The sequence below is a fragment of the Anser cygnoides genome, chromosome 19 (genome assembly GCF_040182565.1).
Source record: "Anser cygnoides isolate HZ-2024a breed goose chromosome 19, Taihu_goose_T2T_genome, whole genome shotgun sequence".
NCBI classification, from domain to species: domain Eukaryota; kingdom Metazoa; phylum Chordata; class Aves; order Anseriformes; family Anatidae; genus Anser; species Anser cygnoides.
Window position 1 is genome coordinate 13,120,176 of NC_089891.1, and position 20,564 is coordinate 13,140,739.

The following is a 20,564-nucleotide window of genomic DNA, read 5'->3' on the forward strand; positions in this document are numbered from 1 at the left end:
ACATATCTTCTGAATATTTCTGACACAGAGCTACTCTTTGTGCTAGGGAAGAATGTGCATCTACTGCAAAAGTAGGAGCTCTTAAAATCTCCTTCTAGCGACCTGGTCTGTGAGATCAGCGATCCTGCACTTGTCTGAGAAAGTATGTAAAGTTAGAGGTACACAGAGTAAAAAGCTACTTACCTCTAGTTATATGTTGTTTGTTCTTGGACCAATCTCAATACCTGCTTCATCATCTCTGCAACATTCCATCTGGCAAGTTCCTCATTAGTCCTAGATGAATGCTTCAGAGCATTAAGAAATGAGGATAGCTCTTGCCCTTCTGACTCTTTGTCTACTACTGTTTCAGCTGTTTAAATGTTTTCAGTGGAAAACTCTGAAGCCAATGAAGAAGTGCGTCTAAACTTCAATATTTAAAACTCTTAAATAGAAAAAGTATTTTTAGTCTTGCTGAAAAAAGTTGCATTAAATCCACTGGTTGACAATGTCAGACAAACTTAAAATACAATTTACAGTGGGAGCAGAGGTACATCTGTTTGGGGTCTTTCAAGAAAAAAAACCTGCATGACCTCAAAACCCTGTGAATCCTTACGGATTGTGGGAAATACTAGGGGAACTGCATTGACTTCGTGCCTTTAACACTTGCAGGTCTGAACCAAGACGAGGACTGTAGTTAAACTAAATGTTTGGTCTGGTTATGCAATCAGGACTACAGATCTTCTTCCCAGTCCATAATGTACCAAATGATTTCTCTGTTCCACTTCCACCAACCCCTCTCCACCCTCCTCAAGTATCTTGAATTGGTCACAGGAGACAAAGACACAGTAGACATGTGCTTAACGCTTTAGGATGCTACACACAAATTTCCCCTTTTCCACACTCCGATTTGTTCATTATGTTTATATTTCTTATGGCTAGATCCTACCCATACCTTTTGGTCAAGTGCAAAAACTTTTTATTATTAACCTGTCTTATCCAGTGAATTGTAGGATCTATTCTGTGTAGAAGATACTCAGATGCAAGATTAAGTTCACTGGGGATTACACTTCCTCACAACTGGATTAAATTTAGATTTCTGACCATATGGCTCAGCACTATTAAAAGAACAGAAGCATTGTTTGTTTTCACTTAGTATTTTGTATATATGAAATGAGTAACATTAAGAGAAGTTTAAAAGGTAAAGCATAGGACTTATTTTCAATTGTTTTCACGGTACTTATAACACAAAGAATTCAGGGATTTGCTAACCATTACGATTATGTACAACTGCATTACATGTGAAATTTCCCACATAGAACACATAGCCAGTTTTAAATAAAAAAATGTGAAGATAAAATAAATATCCTTCCAGCTTTTAAAGGCCTACTAATCAGAAACAGTAATTTTGAAGGTATGTGTGCCCTCAGATTTTGAATAGACTTTTGAGGATTACAGATCAAAAGCCGGTAATTTTATTATACAAGGCTTTGTATATAGAGCTCAGTATTTCTTATTGCTTTTTTCCAGCTCTTATAACAGATCAAGTCTCAATAGCAATTCTCTTTCCATACTTCCTCTCAATACAATGTATTACTTGATAAATTATTTAAAAAAAAAAAAAAAGACCCGCAAAAGAAGTAATATCCAAACAAAAACATTTACCGTTATAGAGACAAAAGACATGCTCTTTGTGAGCAAAGCAATTAATGTCTTCTCTTTTTTCCTGCATACCCTAGCTGCTGCCATCTAACCATGACTACTTAAATCCTGTCAACATTTCTTCAAATGTTTGGAATTGACAATGTTCTTCATATGTACAGAAACCCATTACAAAAAGAATACAAAAGTTACACCAAGAGTCATTGTAAGTAAGTTACACCAAAGAAGAATAGAAGTCATTATGAATGTATTTACACAATTGATAAAGTACACAAATACAGTGGTAGTACAAATGAAGTGCTCTGAGATACTGATTTCCAATACACAGGTTTATACAGACAGTCAACTATTTTCCACATGATGGAATTTTAGCTATTATGAAGGACAAAAATTGCCCACAACTGAGTACATTTCTAGAAGTCTGCAATCAACTTTTAAGTATAGCACAGCAATCTAATGTTCCAGATACAGAGAGAATAAAGAGGCAGCCTTTGTAAGTCCCTCTAACAGTATATTATTAACCACAGATATTTACAAGGAAAGCACAGTGAAGTGTAAAACTGTTCAAATGGTAGTGCACATGCCTAAAATACTGAAGTTTATAGTGACTGAGGAAATAATTCTCTATTGCAAACTTATCCACGGATTAAACTCTTAAGCTCTTCCACTGTAATCTCCAAGACAAGTTTCCCCTGTCAGATCCAGAGTACACACAAGCAAATACTTAATGTCACAAAGACATCCAAAGAAAAATGACTGATATCTAATATGTGGACTTTTTTTTCTTTGGGGAAGGAGGAATCTGCAAACCTTGAAACAATAAAAATTACTCTTCATAAAACTCTTAAGACCAGCAATCCTTTAAAATTTTGTTTTTAAGCAAGGAAGAATTTCTCAAAACAACTAACTGTTCAAGCAAACTCTGCATACGTACTTTCATTTCCAACACAGAACTTCCCATTGCTTCTTTGAAACTAGCATAAAGAGTATTTCTGATAGTGGTCCAATTACTACATGGACAACATAACTATTTTTAGTTTATGAGACTGTTTACAGTAACAAAAAATATAAAGTATTTCCCATATTCCATATGGACATTTGCTAACAACACCTGCAACATTCTTTTGGACAACATGAGTCATTCATTCTTAAGCTAATGGCTAATGATTCTGGAAGTACTCACGTGGAATACAGTTAGGAATTAAATATGGTATGCACCTGAGTTTTAAAAGTTTTCTGGATTTCATAGCAAGAACACTTTTTCACTTTTTTTTTTTTTTTAGAATTCCTTTTTTTTTTTTTTTTTTTTTTTTGAGTCTTGGCATGAAACAGAAGGCCCAAATCATCATCATCTTTTTTTTTTTTTTGAACATGTAGATGCTGAATGAAATGTGCAAATTCACTAAAGACTCAGTGGCAACATGCATTGTCCACTTACAGTACCCTCCAAACTAACCAGCCTCAGAGTGCAGGAAACAAAATTTTACCAATAAAAACAGTATTTGAAACAATCCATTTAAATGCCAGTGTCTTTCGCTTTGCTCTTCATATACTTCACAAAAAAAAAAAAGAAAAAGAAATAAATCAACTTTTACCATCTATACTATACTTTGACTCTCTACAGGGTCTTGAGTTCTCTTCTATGCAAAAGAATGAATATTAAAAATTCCTCTGTGTTACATGGAAATGTTTAGTGTGAATGAAGACGGCAAACAGTAAAGTAAAACTCTTAACAGTTTTAAAAATTTTGTGAGAAAAACTTCTCAGTCAGAATAAGACCATACAAATAAGTGAACAGTTTAAATACAGTCAGATGATTTTGATTCATTTACATGCTCCCTGCCAGACTAAATTTTTTAAACAAAAAATTTCAAGTCATTGTCTTTAGTTTAGGACTGTTTATATTCTACATTTTTAAATCAGAGAAAAGCAAGAGTTCTTTACAGAGAATTAACCCAATAATTTTAGCAAAATGATACAAAAACTTTCTCAAACCAAGTAAAAGATTTATAGTTACAGTAGAATAATAAAAAGGGGGTAAAGTCTGCCGCCTGTGGAGGGAAAACTGAAATGGCCATCCAGTAACAGGCGGTCAACTCTGTAAACCATCTTTCTTTTCCAGCCCTGTTACCACAGGGTTCTCTTAAGGTCACTGGGTTTCTGGCAAAAGCGTCCTGTAATGGCAGCTGCTGGAGTCTGTCCATGTTCCTCCAAGTGCCTTTTAAGTCACATGGAGAACTCCAGTTGTATTGTTTCCACTCTAGTTTAGGGTATTTTTGCTAGTAAAGCCATTGATAACATAGGAGATCAGCCATGCATTATCTGCCCTCCATGGCAAAATAAATTTTCATCGGTGCACAGTGGACTGAAGAACACTGGTAGTTACCCGAGCAGGAATCTACCAAAGCCAAAAACAAGACAACATCAGCACAAATCCTTCCAGTTAACATACAAGTGGCTCTCAAAGTACTTTGAAATATTTTGTTGTGAAAAGTGAAAGAGTGAATTTATAATCCAATGAGCTACATAATGTTTCACACCCACCTTTAGCTACACGAAGTTCCCTGTATTTTCCTCCTTTATTAGAAGTTAACATGGAAAATTCACCTTTCCAGCCAGAGGAGATGTTTTGAAGAAAAGTAAACAGAACATAAACATGCATAGAAGAAAGAACAAACCAGATGAAAACACTACCAATGTGTAGAAATACACTAAATGAATAATAAAGCTTGGGAAAAAAGTCCCAATCAGAGGGTAAAAAAGCAATTGCTCTCAATAGCTTTTAATTTATCATGGAACATTTTGTTAAAAAGACGCTGCACAAATTTTTGTAGCTTGACCTATTTCAGTAACAGCATAATATTATTCCAGTATCACTTTTACACATTACTGCAATTTAAGAAGCAAGAAATGCCTAAATGGCGGAATCAGTATTCAGTATTAACTTAAGTTGTAAACAGCTACAAATAGTAACAGATACAGTAAAAGATAAAAAATGCAGACACAACCCTATGCAGACTAGAATTTGGACTTCTCCCACACAAGCTTTTCAGTGCAAAGCTTTTTTTTTTTTCTTTTAAAAATTATTTTAAATTTTATTTTCAAATAAGGTCTGTTAATTGGAATTTAAAATGATAAGCTGCAATTTACAGTTGGACCTTTTTAACGTTAAAACTGTTTAAGAAGCAGCTTGTGCACAGTCAGCCAAGCACACAAAGCAGGAGGAAAAAACAGAAGAGGAATAGCAGGATTCTTCAATTAGAGATACAGGATTAGTGCAAGCTTAGGCTTTATATAGGAAGTGAGGTCGGCAGATGGAGTTATACAACAGAATTTATTAAGGAACAGAATCTCATGGCCTTTTTTAAAGCAAGAAGCAAAGCAAAGAAGAAGCTCTTGAAATACATAAGAAAGCATCCTTCAGCTATCAAAGTTCAGATTCCAACTAAAACTTGTTATTTCTCTGATGAAACCTGTCAATGCCAAAAGCAGAATGGACTAAAAAGCTGAAAGTTGCACACAGAAAGGCAGAAACTTCTACTACACTGAACAATGGAAAGGAGTTCTAATTATCCAAATCCAAGTCTGTCTGACTCTAAGATGCTCGCGTTTCAAACTATTCTCATTAGTATCTGAATATTTTAAAAATGATAGCTCTTATGGAACGGAGAAGAATATAAAACAGTGAAAAATGAGATACTGCTGTGGTAGAACATTTCATTCACGACAAGGCAGAGCCTTGTCTGAGTAATATAGTTAACTGATTCTTCATGTAAGTATTTTGCTTTTACAGTTCTGAAGCTGATCTGTTTTTGAATGGATGACACACGGCTGCATAAACATCCCTGGAAAGATGTAATGGTAAACCATCTAAAATGTAGAGTTGATTATTTTATTATTGATGCTTGAATGATTTTATGGACCCTTCAAGTCACTGTTTTTGTCAATTCTGCTAAAGAGTCTAAGTGGAATAGCAGTACTAATTCAACTTTTGGAAGGGCATTTATTTTTTCTTTTAGAGAAAAACAATGCTGCCTCAAGTATCTGACTGGAAGGCACAGTACTACTATGAGATAATGTGAGGAGAAGCAAGGTTGGATGTTTCCAAAGATTTTTTCCCCACCCCATCCAAAGTTTTGGTGTCTAATGAGAAGCACTCACCCAGTGCTGCCTTCCAACGAAAGGAGACGAGCAGCTACTTGCCATGGTGTTCGAAAGGAATGCTATTCTGAGGTAGGGGAAAAGACAGCAATTTGTAATGGTTCCACTGCCCCAATATATAAAGATGTCTAAAAATATCCAACCTAAATTGGCAGTTGCAAATGTATCTTTAGAAGAGCTCTGATTTCAGATTTCTATCCAACATTTCTATCATATTAGGACATACGTAAAAGGAAACAATCATTAGTTCTCAAAGAAAGCTGACGGTCAGAAGAACAATGCAGAGTATGATGCCTATTAAGACACATATGTGTAGAAAGATTCACTCATGAGGAGATGAAAAATGCAAAGGCATTGGAAGAACGTTGCTTTTTCCCCGTGGGCACAACACTTGAGTTGTTCAATGCCAGTGTTGGCTATAGCTTTCCGAAAGCTTCTCTTTTCAAAGATATTTGTTCAAGTATTTCTTTGTGCAGCACTCCAATCTCTTCTTCCAGCTAAGGAGAGATATGTCTATTACCAGTAGGAATTATGCACTGCTTTGACTGTCAGGTGCTGAACATGGCTGAACATGACACATTCGAGAGGAATAAATAAAATAACTTACTGTACACCATGAGCAGTCCAACTGAAGTAGTTTTCTTTTTTGTTTGTTTGTTTTCAGGACTGAACCTTCTGTGAAAGGAAATGAAGGCTACTCACCTGTAACTAGATTCTTGAGTTGAGCACTGCATAGTTATGCTTTCAGGAGGCAGCCTGTGCAGTCTGGACTGACAGAACTGCTTCAAAGTAATGCTTACTGGAATATTTATGCCTTCCTTCACTGTGTTTCTTAATGTTTATAGACTGACTACATAAAGGAGACTTAGCAAACCATTCATACAGCTAAGAGCAGAACGATATTTTAACAGCTAGTATGACTTTCTGTCCAGCACAGATCACAACTCTTCACTACATTGAGACTAGTAATTTAGGCTTGCTTTGGACCTGAATACACCACCTAAAAAGGAATCCAGTTTTGATGCAAAGACAAAGAGGACAGAAGATCCCGTATGTCTTTTAGAAGTTGTTCCAGTAGCTAACCGCCTTCACTTAGAACTCTGCATCACACTTCTTTAAACATGAGCGGTTTTAATACTAAACGACAGGTGCTTTATGTATATATTCTATATAAACTGAATTTCCTGTTCTAACTGCTGTTGCTAAGATACTACTCCAACTAACTCAGGACGATCTCTTATCTTTCAAACTGAAAGACACTAAATTGAAACTGTAGTATCGTACAGTATGTTTTCCCAAGCACAATTTTTACAGCTGTTCTCTGTTATTTTCAGTTTTTCAGCAGATCAAGATAATGAGAACTGAACTGGACATAATATTATAGCATCTGTCTCATGAATGATATAAAATAACCTATTTCTGTTCATTACTGTATTATATATGCATTCAAGGATGAAATTACACCCTTTCATTGTGACATCACACCAGCCTCTCCAAAGTTACACCCAAAGCCTTCTCAGTCATCATTCATCACCAATATAGTTCCCACGTATCACAGAATCACAGAAAATCCTGAATTGAAAGGGACCCACAAGGATTATTGAGTCCAACTCCTGGCTCTGCACAGGATTACCCAAAAGTCCAACCTGAAGCTCCCCTATTGCAGCTCCATGCATTGCCTTGGGTCCTGTCGCTGTCACCAGAGAGAAGAGATCAGTGCCTGCCCCTCTGCTCCCCTTGTGAGGAAGCTGCAGGCTGCCATGAGGCCTCCCCTCAGTCTCCACTTCTCCAGGCTGAACAATCCAAGTGACTTCAGCCACTCCTCATACGTCTTGTCCTCTAGACCCTTCACCATCTTTGTCAACCTCCTTTGGAGGCTCTCTAATAGCCTCCATTTATGTCCTTATTATACTGTGGTGCCCAAAACTGCACACAGTACTTGAAGTGAGGCTGCAGGAGCACAGAGTAGAGCAGGACAATCACCTCCCTTGACTGGCTATCAATGCTGTGATTGATGCCCATAGAAGCCAATTGGCTTCACTCCTTGATGCTCTTTAGGTTTTGGAGTCTTGCCTTAATATATATTTTATTTGATTAGGATTTACATGACTGCCCAACTCTCACCAATGTTTATAACTGTCAAACATCTCAAAACCTGCAGGTTTTCAGCTGCTGCATTCACTCCCACATCATCAAGGAAAGTACTGTCATGGAACTTACGTCATTTCACCAGAAACACTAAGTTCCATAAACTCTTTTGGAGACGTACTACTTGTACTTGTATTTGAATAAACTCTTCTTATGTATTATTACAAAGTGCTAGTGTTTTCAACTCGAACGATTCAGGTACTATGTGGTCAAAGCGCTGGAGGTGGGGAACATGTATGACATCTATTTTGCTATCTTTACCAATCACCATTTTTCCATGAGTGTTAAAACTTCTTTGAGAAGAGCTATTTTCTGAAATGTAAGTTTGGTTTCTATTATCTACATTCCTAGCCTTAGTTTTCAGTTTCAGTACAAACTGATCGAAACTCAGTTTGAAAAGAAGATAGATACAAACATGGAGTCATCTTTAAGAATTCTACTCGATTGAGTAACATCAGCAAATTTCCATTCCCCAGAGTTTAACAAGCATTAGCTCTTCCTCTGAATGAGGAGAGGTGGAGATTACAGATGCAGTGATGCTTTACCAAACCAAGCCATCCAAATAACATAACAAAACTAATTAATCAAGTTATAAATAACAACTCTAACAAATCTAGTTCTTAACCTAAGACATCTGTAGATCTGAATAGTGAAGTTTAAAAGTTGTTTTCTACCAGGAGTATGGTCTAAGCACTTCCTGAAAAAGGGACACTGGTCACATATTCTCTTAAGACTCTGAAAGGAAACTAATATAATTGGAACAGGCATGGACAAACAGTTGCTCTTCTTTACTATTTTCCTGATATGACATGGAATAGACATTTTTCTACATTCTTTACACCTACTCAAAAAAAAAGTTGTCCTTAATAGGACATCGAAGTTAGATACTTTAGGTTTTCCTAAGAACAAGGTATAAAGACGATGGGAAATCCATAGTCTATTTTATAACCTGGTTAAGATGCAAAGATAATTTTCGACTATGGAAAAACTACTTCAACATTATGAAAACAGTAAAAGCATAAGCTATGAAAACTTGCAACTTAGTCCATAGAAGGCAAGATGGCTCAAGTGAGAACTGTGAAAATGAAAACTGAAATTGTCTCTGCTGAGCTCACAGGTAAGTGTTATAAAGTAACACCTAAGTAAATCTCTCTTGCCTTCCAAATCTGAGAGGCCCATGGGAAGCTTTTAGAATTATACTACTGTTGAATACTGTTATTCAGCCACCACAACTGGAGACCAGCAGTTGTTCACTGCTTCAGTAAGAATTAAATGAAGATGACAAATGATTAATGATAAATTTTAACCTGAGAAGTTCCTGACTAGTCCATTATTGGAATTGTAAATAAGTCAAATTCCATACACGGAGCAGTGTGTTAAACGGCAGGTACTGAAATGTGCAATAAAGCCAGACCATACTGTTGACACACGCCACAAATTATACATCTGTGTGTTCAAAGATTACTCAAAAACCTCAGGTTCCTACACAATCTCACAGTACGGTCTGAGAGCCACTCTGTATTTCTCATACTTTGTAACATTCAGAAAAAAATGTCGCATACACAAGTCATTAATATAACGAAAGAATTTAAGACAAGTTCAGACTAACCAAATCTAATCTCCTACCAGGACCATTTCTAGACAGATAAATGGCACCTTCTACACTTGGACCCCTTTGATGCGGATATGCCTAAAAGCACTGAAATAGTTTTTACACTGTATCCAACTTCTCATTCAGCTGTTGGGCTCTTTCTATTCCTGCTATAACACAGTTCAGGGAAGTAAATTTCCTTCTTTCTTAAAAGCATTTTGAAACTGATTAAAAAAAACACCTCTCTGACACAGGTAATTATCATCTTTGCATTCTTTTTGCAAACACAACCTATCTCACATGTTTTCATTTTATTCTGAGAAAGAGAATGAAGTCACTCAGCTCCAGATTTGTATTTTATCTGATTCCATCATCCTTTCACTGACCTCTTTTTGATTTATACTGCAGGCCAGAACGTAGCATCCATACACCAAATCAACCTTGCACCCTCAGTCTTTACTATCTCACCTCCATCCTCTCTAGCACTAAAACTTTATACGTAGGAACATGTATTATCCAAAATAACTAACTCTGACAATGAAATGATGAAGCCAAAAGGAACTGAATTCATTTTTATCAACACTCTCTGTCAACACGGAATAACCAGTCCACAGAAAGAATTATACAGTTCGATCTCCAGCAGAGTGCTGAGGCATGAAGAAAAAAAACTGTAGGCAACTGCACCAGTCCTCCTAACATACTGCTCTCCCACTGCTGTTGCAGTGTACCAGTGTGCTGAAGGTAAGACTGAAGGTAAGATATTCAAAGCTAGGCTACCCACCACTTAGGACAAGTCTGTGTCAATACCCTGAAGAATGAATGTTTCAGCCGTAGCATGAAGAGCTAAAATACGTTTAAACATAATTTGCCAATCCTAAAAACAACATCTTAAAATCTCTTTGCTAAGTCACCATGACCAATGAGAATGACTTCAGTGCAGACAACGGCTATGAAACACTGTATCATTCATTCATCCTCCTGTCATCCTCTTCAATCGAGCCTACTGTGTGTGACCTCTCAATCATCTATGCATGTGGCTTCTTTTCTGCTCAGAATTACAGTACTGCACTACATTTCTTGACTTCTGCTCTTTCCTGTTCTTTACCAACTATTTCCTGTCTATTCTGCACCAATATTCTCTGCGCTACTCATTTGAAAACACGACTCTCACAACTGCCTCCAACTTGCTCTGCTTCTTAAGTGAAAACTGACAGAAGATATTCAATGACCAAAGGAACTGTAATTTTAGGTAAAAATTCTTTATCTCTAGTTTTTTGCATGATCTCATAAACCATTGACTCTATGCTGCTTTGAGAATGTTAAACTTATTGCTGCTAAGATTAAAAAAATATTACAATATTCTACAGCAACATCACAAACATTCAGGTAAAATTTCAAGTATTTATTTCAGTCAACTATAAAATCAGTATGAAATAACATCAATTAACTGGTATGTTCTTTTGGCAAATTACCTTTATCAAATCACCATTATTTTTCCATTACATAAAAATCTTTCTTACCTGCGAAGTTGACATGCGAGAAGTATCTTGTCGTCCTGTTAAGTCAGATGACGAGACATTGACTGGGGCACCACGATGCAATCTCATACTCACTTTCCTTTCTCGTTCCATACCAGACACTGGTCGAGGAGAAGTGTTGGCTATGAGGAAAATTACATTAGAATTTTCCTAATAAGAAATGGGATTAAAATGCGGTCACTGGAAAAATTACACTCTCGTTTGCCCACGTAACTTCAACATCAAACCACAGAAATCAAGGCTTTCATCCTCCTCAGTTACCTCTAAGTAGCAATTGGCAGGTAATGAATATATACAATTACCTTCAATCTACTGCAAAGTAAGTGGGGGAAAAAACTAACACAATCAGACAAGCAAAAAAAATGAAACGCTGATCAGAGACAAATACCACTCAGGTATCCTAATTCTAATTTCAAATTCCAGTGACCAGGAACTAACTACAAATTAGAGTAATCTGCGAAGTACATCTGCCCGAGTATCTGCTTACTTACCAGCATGTGAAGTTGGGGTAAGAGGAGTGGGAGGAGCTACATCTTGCGTTCCCCTCAGCCTGCCAGAAGCAGTGGAGGGTAGTCCACGAACAGCTGGATTTCGTGTATGTCTCAATCTTTCCTCTCGTTCTCTCCTTTCACGTTCAGCATCTTCAGTCGCTCTGCTTGCACCCTACGGGTCAGGACTAGTGAACAACTTAGGGGATTATTGAGCTTACAACTATGTATTTGGATAAGTGCAGAAAATAAAGAACTGGATGACCCATAAATTGAAATTCGCTAGGGTATTACATTTTTGGTAAATTTTCTCAAGAACTATCATACATTCAGTTCATACAACTGTTGGGAAAGTCTTCAAAATGTACACACATACGGTTATGGCAGCTAGACATCTAAACAGTTGCAAGGGACCTGTGCTGAAGACCAAGATAGGAGAAAATGAGAATTCAGTAACGTAACATGGCAACTGCCTTGAAGGAGGTATCTCAGAAGTCTTACACATTTATAACACTGTTAACCGCAACTTTGTCATTAAACCCCAATCTAATGGCTCCCTTACCTCTTGCTTTTCCCGATTTTTTAATTTATTTCTTAGACAATACATCTTCTGGGACAAAACACTCTTACAGTATCGGTTAAGAACTTAAATCTGACAATGCAGTAAAAAAAATCATTACAGAAATTGTTTTAGAATGCTACACCAACTACTCACAAATTTCAGCATGTTCCAGTCAAACACATAGTCATAGGAGAACCCTTGTCGGTGAAAGAGGTTTCTGAATAATTGCCTTAGATAGGAGTAGTCCGGTTTGTCATCAAAACGCAGAGAACGGCAGAAATTCAAGTATGTGGCAAATTCAGCTGTAATACAAGAAAGCCATATTTTTCCTTCAGCTTCACATTTGCTTTTTATAAATCTGAACCATAAAAAATAAAAAATAATAATAATAAAATCTCCTGAACATAAGAAAAAAATACGGACCTAATACTAGACATCTACTGAAGGCAACACTATATCCCAAGTGTCGGGACCAAGTATGGCCTGAAAAGGAAATTATTTGTCTATCACAGATTAGGTAAAGACCCCATTTGTCAACAGCGGAGAGGACTGAATAATAAAGGTGGAGGGGTGGAGAGAGAGAGAGTAAAAACAGGTTTAAAACTACATTTGAGCAAAAGAGAAGAGATTTATTTGCCTTTTTAGCTCTGCCTGTATTTAAATTTCATTTATTTTAGGACATCGAATAGCATCTCTTCCTTGTTAAGTTAAACGAAGATGCGTGTCTGCTACCTCATAAAAACAAGGGACAGGAAGGGTGAAGAGAATCTGAATGGGGACCAATATAAATCTCCCATGTAAGTTATGCTACAATTTTAAACTTGCTATAGCGTGAACACCTGTTGTGGTTTTTGTTTTCTTTGTTTTTAATATGGCACACAAAATACTAGCTACACAGCAAAAACAGAACGCTTTTGTGAATTCAGTGCTCCAGAGAAAAAATCATTATCAAACTACCAGCTTTTGAATTCAAGCCTTTCCACCTAAAATAATGTATTAATAATTCATGTTAAGTAAGGAGTTCTAACAAACAGCACAAGAAAAGTTGGCTAGTCTTCCCCGCCTGTTAACCCCAGAGAAAAGAAATAGTAAATCATAGAATATCCTGACTTGGAAGGGACCCATAAGGATCATCGAGTCCTACTCCTAATGAGTAAAGGAGTGTAAAGGAACATATATGAAATTACTGTTGAAACAAACTGAAGAAAACGAGCTTCCATACATCCCTAACAATAACTACAGTTCTCATTATCATACCTAGCTGCCAAAGACAAGAGCAAGGAAAGAACAGAGATCTCTTCATGAAATATGAACAATATTCTCTGAGGGTAACTAATGTTATCAAGTTTTAAAACAAATGTATCGTTTTGCATGGCTTAAAAAATGCCTAATTATTAGCGTGGTGTAAATACTAAATAGAGAAACAGAACAGTTTTGAGGGACGATGCTAAGATACAGGAGGGTTTCTTAGGCCACTCACAGATGCTGGCCATCCACAGGCCAAACTGGGTGAACCTAGAATGACAAATCCTAAACAAAACAGCAACAGATAAAAGCTGCAATTCAGTATACAATCTGATTTATCAAAGAAACAGTATCCTCACATATGAAGAAATGGGCAGTTTCTCAAAAAGCTATTTGGCTGTTGGAATTATCCAGCCAGCATATATGCATGTACACACAATATGGCGCAGATCACACATACCATGCTACCCTTCGAAATACATAGTGTAAATAAAAAAGAAATACCACTAAAAAATGAACACGTGGGCCTAGTGCCACAAAAGAGTAACTTACAAGGATATCCTTTACACAAAACCTCAATGGGTGTAGACATTTTCTTTTCACTGATACGTTCATATTTCTGCCTCTTTGTTGCTGCTTTCAGTCCCTGCCAGGGGAGGGAGCCCAGGTTAAAATACATCAGTACATAGCCCAAGGACTCCAAGTCATCTCTGCGAGATTGCTCTACAACAGCATAAAAAAGTGGACTCATTAGGTTTCATTATCTAGTGGAAAAACACAAGTCTGCAACGTGTCATAAAAATCCTTAGAAACACAACAGATAGATGAAAATTACTATGTTCATGTTAAATTCATCCAGTATTAGAAAAAGCCTATCATCATTGCAGTTATTAAAAATGTGTTAATTCCTTAGAATTACAAACCAACTAAATCCCACCCACCAACAGTTATGAGCCCAAGCATACTGCACTGTTATTGTCAGAAATAGGGACCGTCCTCTATGCCTCCATAAAGCAACATCCTGTTGCACTAAAAGTATGTGCATCATCCTTTTACACTTTTTAAGTTTCTACTTATTGCTTTTCCCCAGCTCACCAATTCCAAGATGAGTGTTGATGGATGCATAACGAGCAGTTCCTGTTAAGTTTTTATTTTCACGATATGGGATATGTTGGTGAGTTCGAGCATCTCGATACTTCTTTGCTAATCCAAAGTCTATTATGTAGACAAGATTTCCTTTCTTCCCCAGGCCCATTAAGAAGTTATCTGGTTTCACATCTCGGTGGATGAAATTCTTAGAGTGAATATACTCAATTCGACTAATCTAAATACAGAGGATGAGAAACAACGGAGAGATCAGCCATACACTTTTTCTGTTAGAAAAATACTAGCCACACTGTCTTTGTGATAAAACAGGTAAAGAATTTTTTAATGAAAAATATAACAACGTTACAGAGTATAACTTAGAAGACAGTAGGTAAACTTTCTCTCCATCTCTTTCTTAGATTTAGATTAGCGTCTATTTTAGATTTGTTTTTAAAAACTTCCTCAGGGGAATTTCTTTGTATTTAAGCAGTGTAACATCTGCTTTGCAAACAGCTCAGATCCAGTTTTCAAATCAAATCAAAACTTTGCCATTACTTTTGACGTGATGCTTCATATTTAGAGAAAAAACTCGAAACGTGTTTTTTTTTCTTGTAATGATACATCCTAATCGCCTCTACATTAAAGAAGTAAAATACAGTTGGATATGGTCACTCAAGAAATTTTAATATGCCCAATGTATTTCACTGCCAAGAACAAGAAAATTGTTTCCTACCATTTGGTCAGCAAGTAACAAGACTGTCTTGAGACTAAATTTCCTTGAACAAAAGTTGAAGAGATCTTCAAGACTCGGCCCCAGCAGCTCCATCACCATGACATTGTAGTCCCCTTCAGCTCCACACCACTTAATTGTGGGAATACCCACTGGAACAAAGGAAACAGTTTATTCAGTATCTGATTTATAGAGTTCATACACACAAATCTCCAAAGCTCATAAAGATGAATTCTAAGCATCATAAACATTATTGTCAAAGCTTGTATTTACAGCAAAGATGTACCTATGTACCTTACACTACCTTCAGCTGTTCTGAAGTTTCATCACTTCATAGCTGAACCAATACAAAATTATAACTAGAGATCTAAAAACAGCCTTTTTCTTCTTTCCTGTCACCTCCCAGGCTTTGTGCTAAGAATGTATCTTGGAAGAAGTTAGTGGTTTTGCTGGATTTCAACCTTAAGCACTTTACATGTGTAAACACTCAGTAGTCTCCAAGATGGCAGTAAGGAATAAATTGGAAGCCTGAAAATAAAGACATTGACAAACCAGTAAATGTTATTGCTAAAGAAAGTTTTGGAAATTAAATTCTTAGTTTCAAAGCCTACAAGATCACTGTAAAATACCTCTTTTCTGTTACAATTTCGAATGAAATTTCACCCTTGCTTCATATTCGTGTGTTCCCTTCAGTTCCATTACATCTGCTGTTGGTGAATCCCTACCAAAGCAGTATTGTTAATGATATATCTTAGACTGCTGTATTTCTAGATGGAAAATTAAAGTCAGTCCCACTTTATGGAGAAACTCAGGAAAATTATTTCACGTAAAACTGTACAAATTGATCGTATGCTTTGAATTAAACCTTGAATTGTAGAAAGTATCACTCGGAATTTCAAATACTGTTACTTTGAGTTTAATTTTACGCATTTTGGAAGTGAAGTGGTATGCAATCATTTATAGAACTGTAATATGGTTTGGATTGGAATGGGCCTTAAAGATCATCTGGTTTATAATCATCTAGATTGTAATTAACCCATGTTACCCTTATTTAATATGAATTATTTTTTCCTAAATTCCCTTCAGAGAGAAACCCTTAGTTGGCAGTTACTTAACCTTCTGCCATCTGCCTTTGCAGTGTTCATCCACAGAAGGAACCATCATAGTCTTAGCAAGCCCATTCAGGAATTATTTTACTCTATGAAGGGTATTCAGGTTATATACAGACTGTAGTGGGAATCTTACATTTGCAGAATTCCGAAAACATGAGTAAGTTATCCCAGTGTAATACCTTGCAGTAGCTATGAAGTTACTTCAGTCCTATTCTCTATTACTAATGCCATTATGTCTTGGAATTTTTATATCAAGAAAATACTTTTACCTCAGAAGAAAGAATGCAAGCATATGAAACAAATAATATCCTGAATTTACTAAGTTTAGAATTGTGCTACTAGTATTAACCAAATCAGGCTAAACCCTACTATGCAGTACTGCTCTTCACCTACCCTGCCACCTTTCCCACCTCCTTCTAGTCTGCTAAGAAAGCTCTCAACCATTATTTATTTGCAGGTAGCAGATATATCAAAGACAAGAATAAAAACAAACAACTCAATCTCTGAGGAAAGAAAGTTTGCCTACCTCCACCCTGCATCATTTTGTAGATTTTACTCTCAATGTGGAGCTGAGGATGTTTGGTTTTCACACATTCCAACTTAATTGCAACCTCCTCTCCAGCAGCAATATCAGTTCCTAAAACAAGAAAAAAATAAAACATTGGCCAAGATATTGTTAAAATGCATTTCCTTTATCAAGACTGAAACAAAACAAATATTGACAAGTTTATTCTCAATGGTAAAGATCCAGAGATTAAGTACTTTCAGCTGTGGTTATCTAAAAATTCTCCTGAAGTCTTATAAATTCCCTCCAACAGACTAGCAGTTTAAGAGAAAAATACTAAATAAATTAGCTCAGGAAGACAAAGGCTGCCATCGCATACCAAAAAAAAAATGGGTGCATGTTCTAAGGGGAGTCATTTCACTTCCAGTTTGTGGTGGAGGCGCTCATAGGGAGTGTTTGTAGGCATAGCACATATGCCCACCAACTTAAGAAATGCTAATAATTCAGATCTGCTCTTATGTCTTGGAAACAGAGCCTACAACTTTCCTAAATCTCAACATACTCTAGGTGTATTCTGACACCTTAATTAATATTTAATCTAACTGTGAGGCAGACTACCTAGGAATAAAATACCCCTCCAAGAGTGTTATTTATTCACAGAACTATAACTGCAAAATCTTGTTCTTGAGATTACAGAGCTACTTCACTGCTTTATAACCTTGTGACTATAAAGACAGGCCAACGCCTCATGCCACAAATTGGCACAACTTTTCAGTTATATGCATTGAATTTCCTCTATTGTTCCACTAGCATGTCACCTGACGCTGAAATCTTCACACAGTCTTGCAGCTGACAATTACTCTTATGAATATCCTTATCTTCATGCTATCATTCGACTATGTTACCTCAGTATTCCGTCCATTTTCGGATTCATTTATGATTACGCTCAATAGCACTGCCTGTAATTTATTTCCATAAAACTGAAGCTCTGTATTAATCAAGCATTTCTCTCTGCCTCCCTTTCTGCCTTTAAAGCAACATTTAAATTATAAGCAAATATTCAGCCTTACGCCACAGCTGTCTGATTTCTTCTTTGCCATCAGCAAAGTTAATTAGGGTAACACTGGCAGATCTGTTACCTAAAGATCAAGGCCAGCTTATTTAATACTGAAACTACGTTACGAGCTCTTGAATACTTGTTGGATATGAAAGATACCTGTAACCTACTTATTATTTTTAAGTAATAAAAGTTCCCACTGAAATCTTTCCCACATGTTGTTGACATTTTCCATTAGTTTTTGAGGAAGCAAAGGATACGAAGGAGTACCCATGCATTACTGTCATTTCAAGTCAAATTCTTGATACCATGTGAAAGAAGGCTCCATGAGATACACTGTTAAGGAATACCTTGTCTTCCAAGCAGAATCAGACAACAACACAGTCTTAGTGTAAAAAGTGATCATACAAGCTTCTTGAGACAGTTTTTTTCTACCATTCAATAAACAGAACATATACTTACAGAAAATGCATTTTTGGCACCTTTGTAAGACAAAAAATAAAATGTATAGTTTGGGGTTTTTTTGGTTATTTTTATTAAACACAGCCTTGAAATTCAGATTTCTACTTTGTCTAGTTTCAGCCATTTCATCAGGCTCTTCACTGGATAATACCTGGTGGAGCATGGAATTATCTTTGAGTTTATGCAAGGCTATCTGTTGTTTTTTACATCAATAAAATGTCTTCTTGTGTGCACACATCTATTAAATTGGCGTTGCTGGTACAGAGAGCTGTTCTGAGAGAACATCACGGACAATAGTTACTAGGCATTTCACAATGCACCTTAAGAAAGAAAACAAGGCATCTGAAACACACTGTAGGTACAATAAGCACAGCACATCTGGGAGGCATGAAGAAAACTAATTTTCCCCTGCTGTAGTCAACGTTGTCCATCTGCCTCATATGACTCCACCAAACTCCTGATTTCTACTAAGGTCACCGCACAGTAGTTGCAACTAGAAACTCTGTAGCCCAAGGTTTTCACATCTTATTAATATATTATTTTGGTGGACTTTAAGTGAGTTATGGTTCACATCAATCTAGAAATTTGAAAGGACAGATAAATGTTACAAGGAAAAAGGCACTGTCTTCTGTTCTTGCACTAACACTCTCCCACCCACTGCACCCCCCGCCACCAACAAACAAATATATTGATTTTTAACTATGGAACTCTGGGTCTTTCGTGCTTATCCCTACCTTCTCTACCTGTCCTCCCTAATCCCACCATAAATATTAAAAACAAACAAACACAAAAATCTTTTCTGACACAAACTGCTGAATGGCATACTTTTTATACAGACAGCTGCAGACATCTGTGTTTGATTAAGACAAGACTTGCCCATAGGAGAATGAAGACGTGTACTACCTCTATCAAGTTCTGCTCACCACTGCTTGACAAATCATTGTCTTGACCTAGTAGGTCATTTCTTATGATTATCTGATCTTCCCTAGAAGTCTGTATCACCTAAGAGGGCTAAGATCCTTAAACAGCTCTCCACTTCTGCATACACCCTTGAACAATAGCCAGAAGTAGTGTTATGAGAAGAATGAGTAATGAAAAAGTAGCAGTAAGCAGTAAAATGAAAAGAGGCACTTCATGGAAATGAAAAGAAAAAGTCTTGAGTTGTGAAAGTCTTTTAGTTTAAATAGGAAAATTCTAATTTATAAGTAATTGCAAAATCCTCTCCCACAAGGAAGGCCTTGAAGATTATTTTAATTCATTTACAACTAAAAGTTTATCCCTAAGAAAATACATGGAAATGAAAAAAAAACATGAAAACACAGCAACTGTAATGCTTTCATGACTTATGTCTTTTTGACCTTGTGGATGGAGCAACAAAACAGATGCTTACTCTGATTTTTCTTCTGTATGTTGTCCATCTATACTATTCAGAATATCTGGGAATCCATACTATTATTTCAAATCTTCCTCTGGAAAGTAACTTCAGAAAATGCAGGTACACTAATTTCCTAACTTATTTTTGTAAAGTTCTCCATGGTACTTTATTTACTTTAGTGTCTTATATCTCAAAATGCTATTTTACAGACCCTATTATTCTAAGTAAGCTAAGTTGTGGGCCTTCCAAATTCCAGAAGTCGTATCTTGAGGTATGATGGAGAAGAGGAAAAAGTATGAAAGAACTATGATAATAACAACCAAGTTGTTGGCTCTGCATTCCAAGTAACTTACTGAAAGAGAGAGAAAGAAAGAAGGTCCTTCCCCTCTTCTCTCTGGAATGTCTTCAACCCCCTGTAGCTGCATTAAAGAAATATGGGGAAATGGAAACAGGAAACAATAATTAAATCTCCCCTTTCAAAGCACTAAACTGAGATGGAAATCTACACCGTGGAAATCTATAAATCCATTGAGAGGTATCAGAAGGCATTTGCACTTAAAAGAAACAACTGATCTCTGACAGAAATTTAGAAGTAATTTTTATGTAATTACGTCTTACTGTATAATCCAAACAATTGAGTAGAGCCTTTTTTTTTTCAGACACATTTCTTTATCATAAAAAGCATAGATTCTGAAAGCCTCTGTTTTACCATATAATGGTAGGCAAACCAAATGGGCCTCTACAAAGTGCTGCAACATTTAAGTTCTTGAGACAGTATTTTCCCCTGGAAAAAGACACCCATGCCATTAGCTGGATCTTCCAGGCGTACAATTCTCTGCTAGCTGCTGGCTCAAGCATCCCATCTG

General features: G+C 36.5%; 1 protein-coding gene across 10 annotated transcripts in view; it reads right to left on the minus strand.

Moving 5' to 3' along the window:
• Positions 1–20,564, minus strand: part of CSNK1D (casein kinase 1 delta) — a 29,991-nt gene that overhangs the window by 7,339 nt on the left and 2,088 nt on the right. For 2 of the 10 annotated variants that reach the window (XM_013197930.3, XM_013197929.3), the window contains exons 2-9: positions 16,826–16,936; positions 15,191–15,339; positions 14,467–14,695; positions 13,924–14,094; positions 12,280–12,428; positions 11,568–11,739; positions 11,059–11,198; positions 184–284 (exon numbers count right to left, since the gene is read on the minus strand). In XM_013197930.3, coding sequence (XP_013053384.1) covers positions 186–284; positions 11,059–11,198; positions 11,568–11,739; positions 12,280–12,428; positions 13,924–14,094; positions 14,467–14,695; positions 15,191–15,339; positions 16,826–16,936 — 1,220 coding nt within the window. In that variant the 3' untranslated portion in view covers positions 184–185. Of the gene's footprint in view, positions 1–183; positions 285–1,868; positions 4,037–4,182; positions 4,246–5,799; positions 6,297–6,406; positions 6,475–11,058; positions 11,199–11,567; positions 11,740–12,279; positions 12,429–13,923; positions 14,095–14,466; positions 14,696–15,190; positions 15,340–16,825; positions 16,937–20,564 lie in introns of those variants that run through there. The other 8 variants (XM_066980409.1, XM_066980407.1, XM_066980410.1 and 5 more) reach the window with 8 other exon arrangements.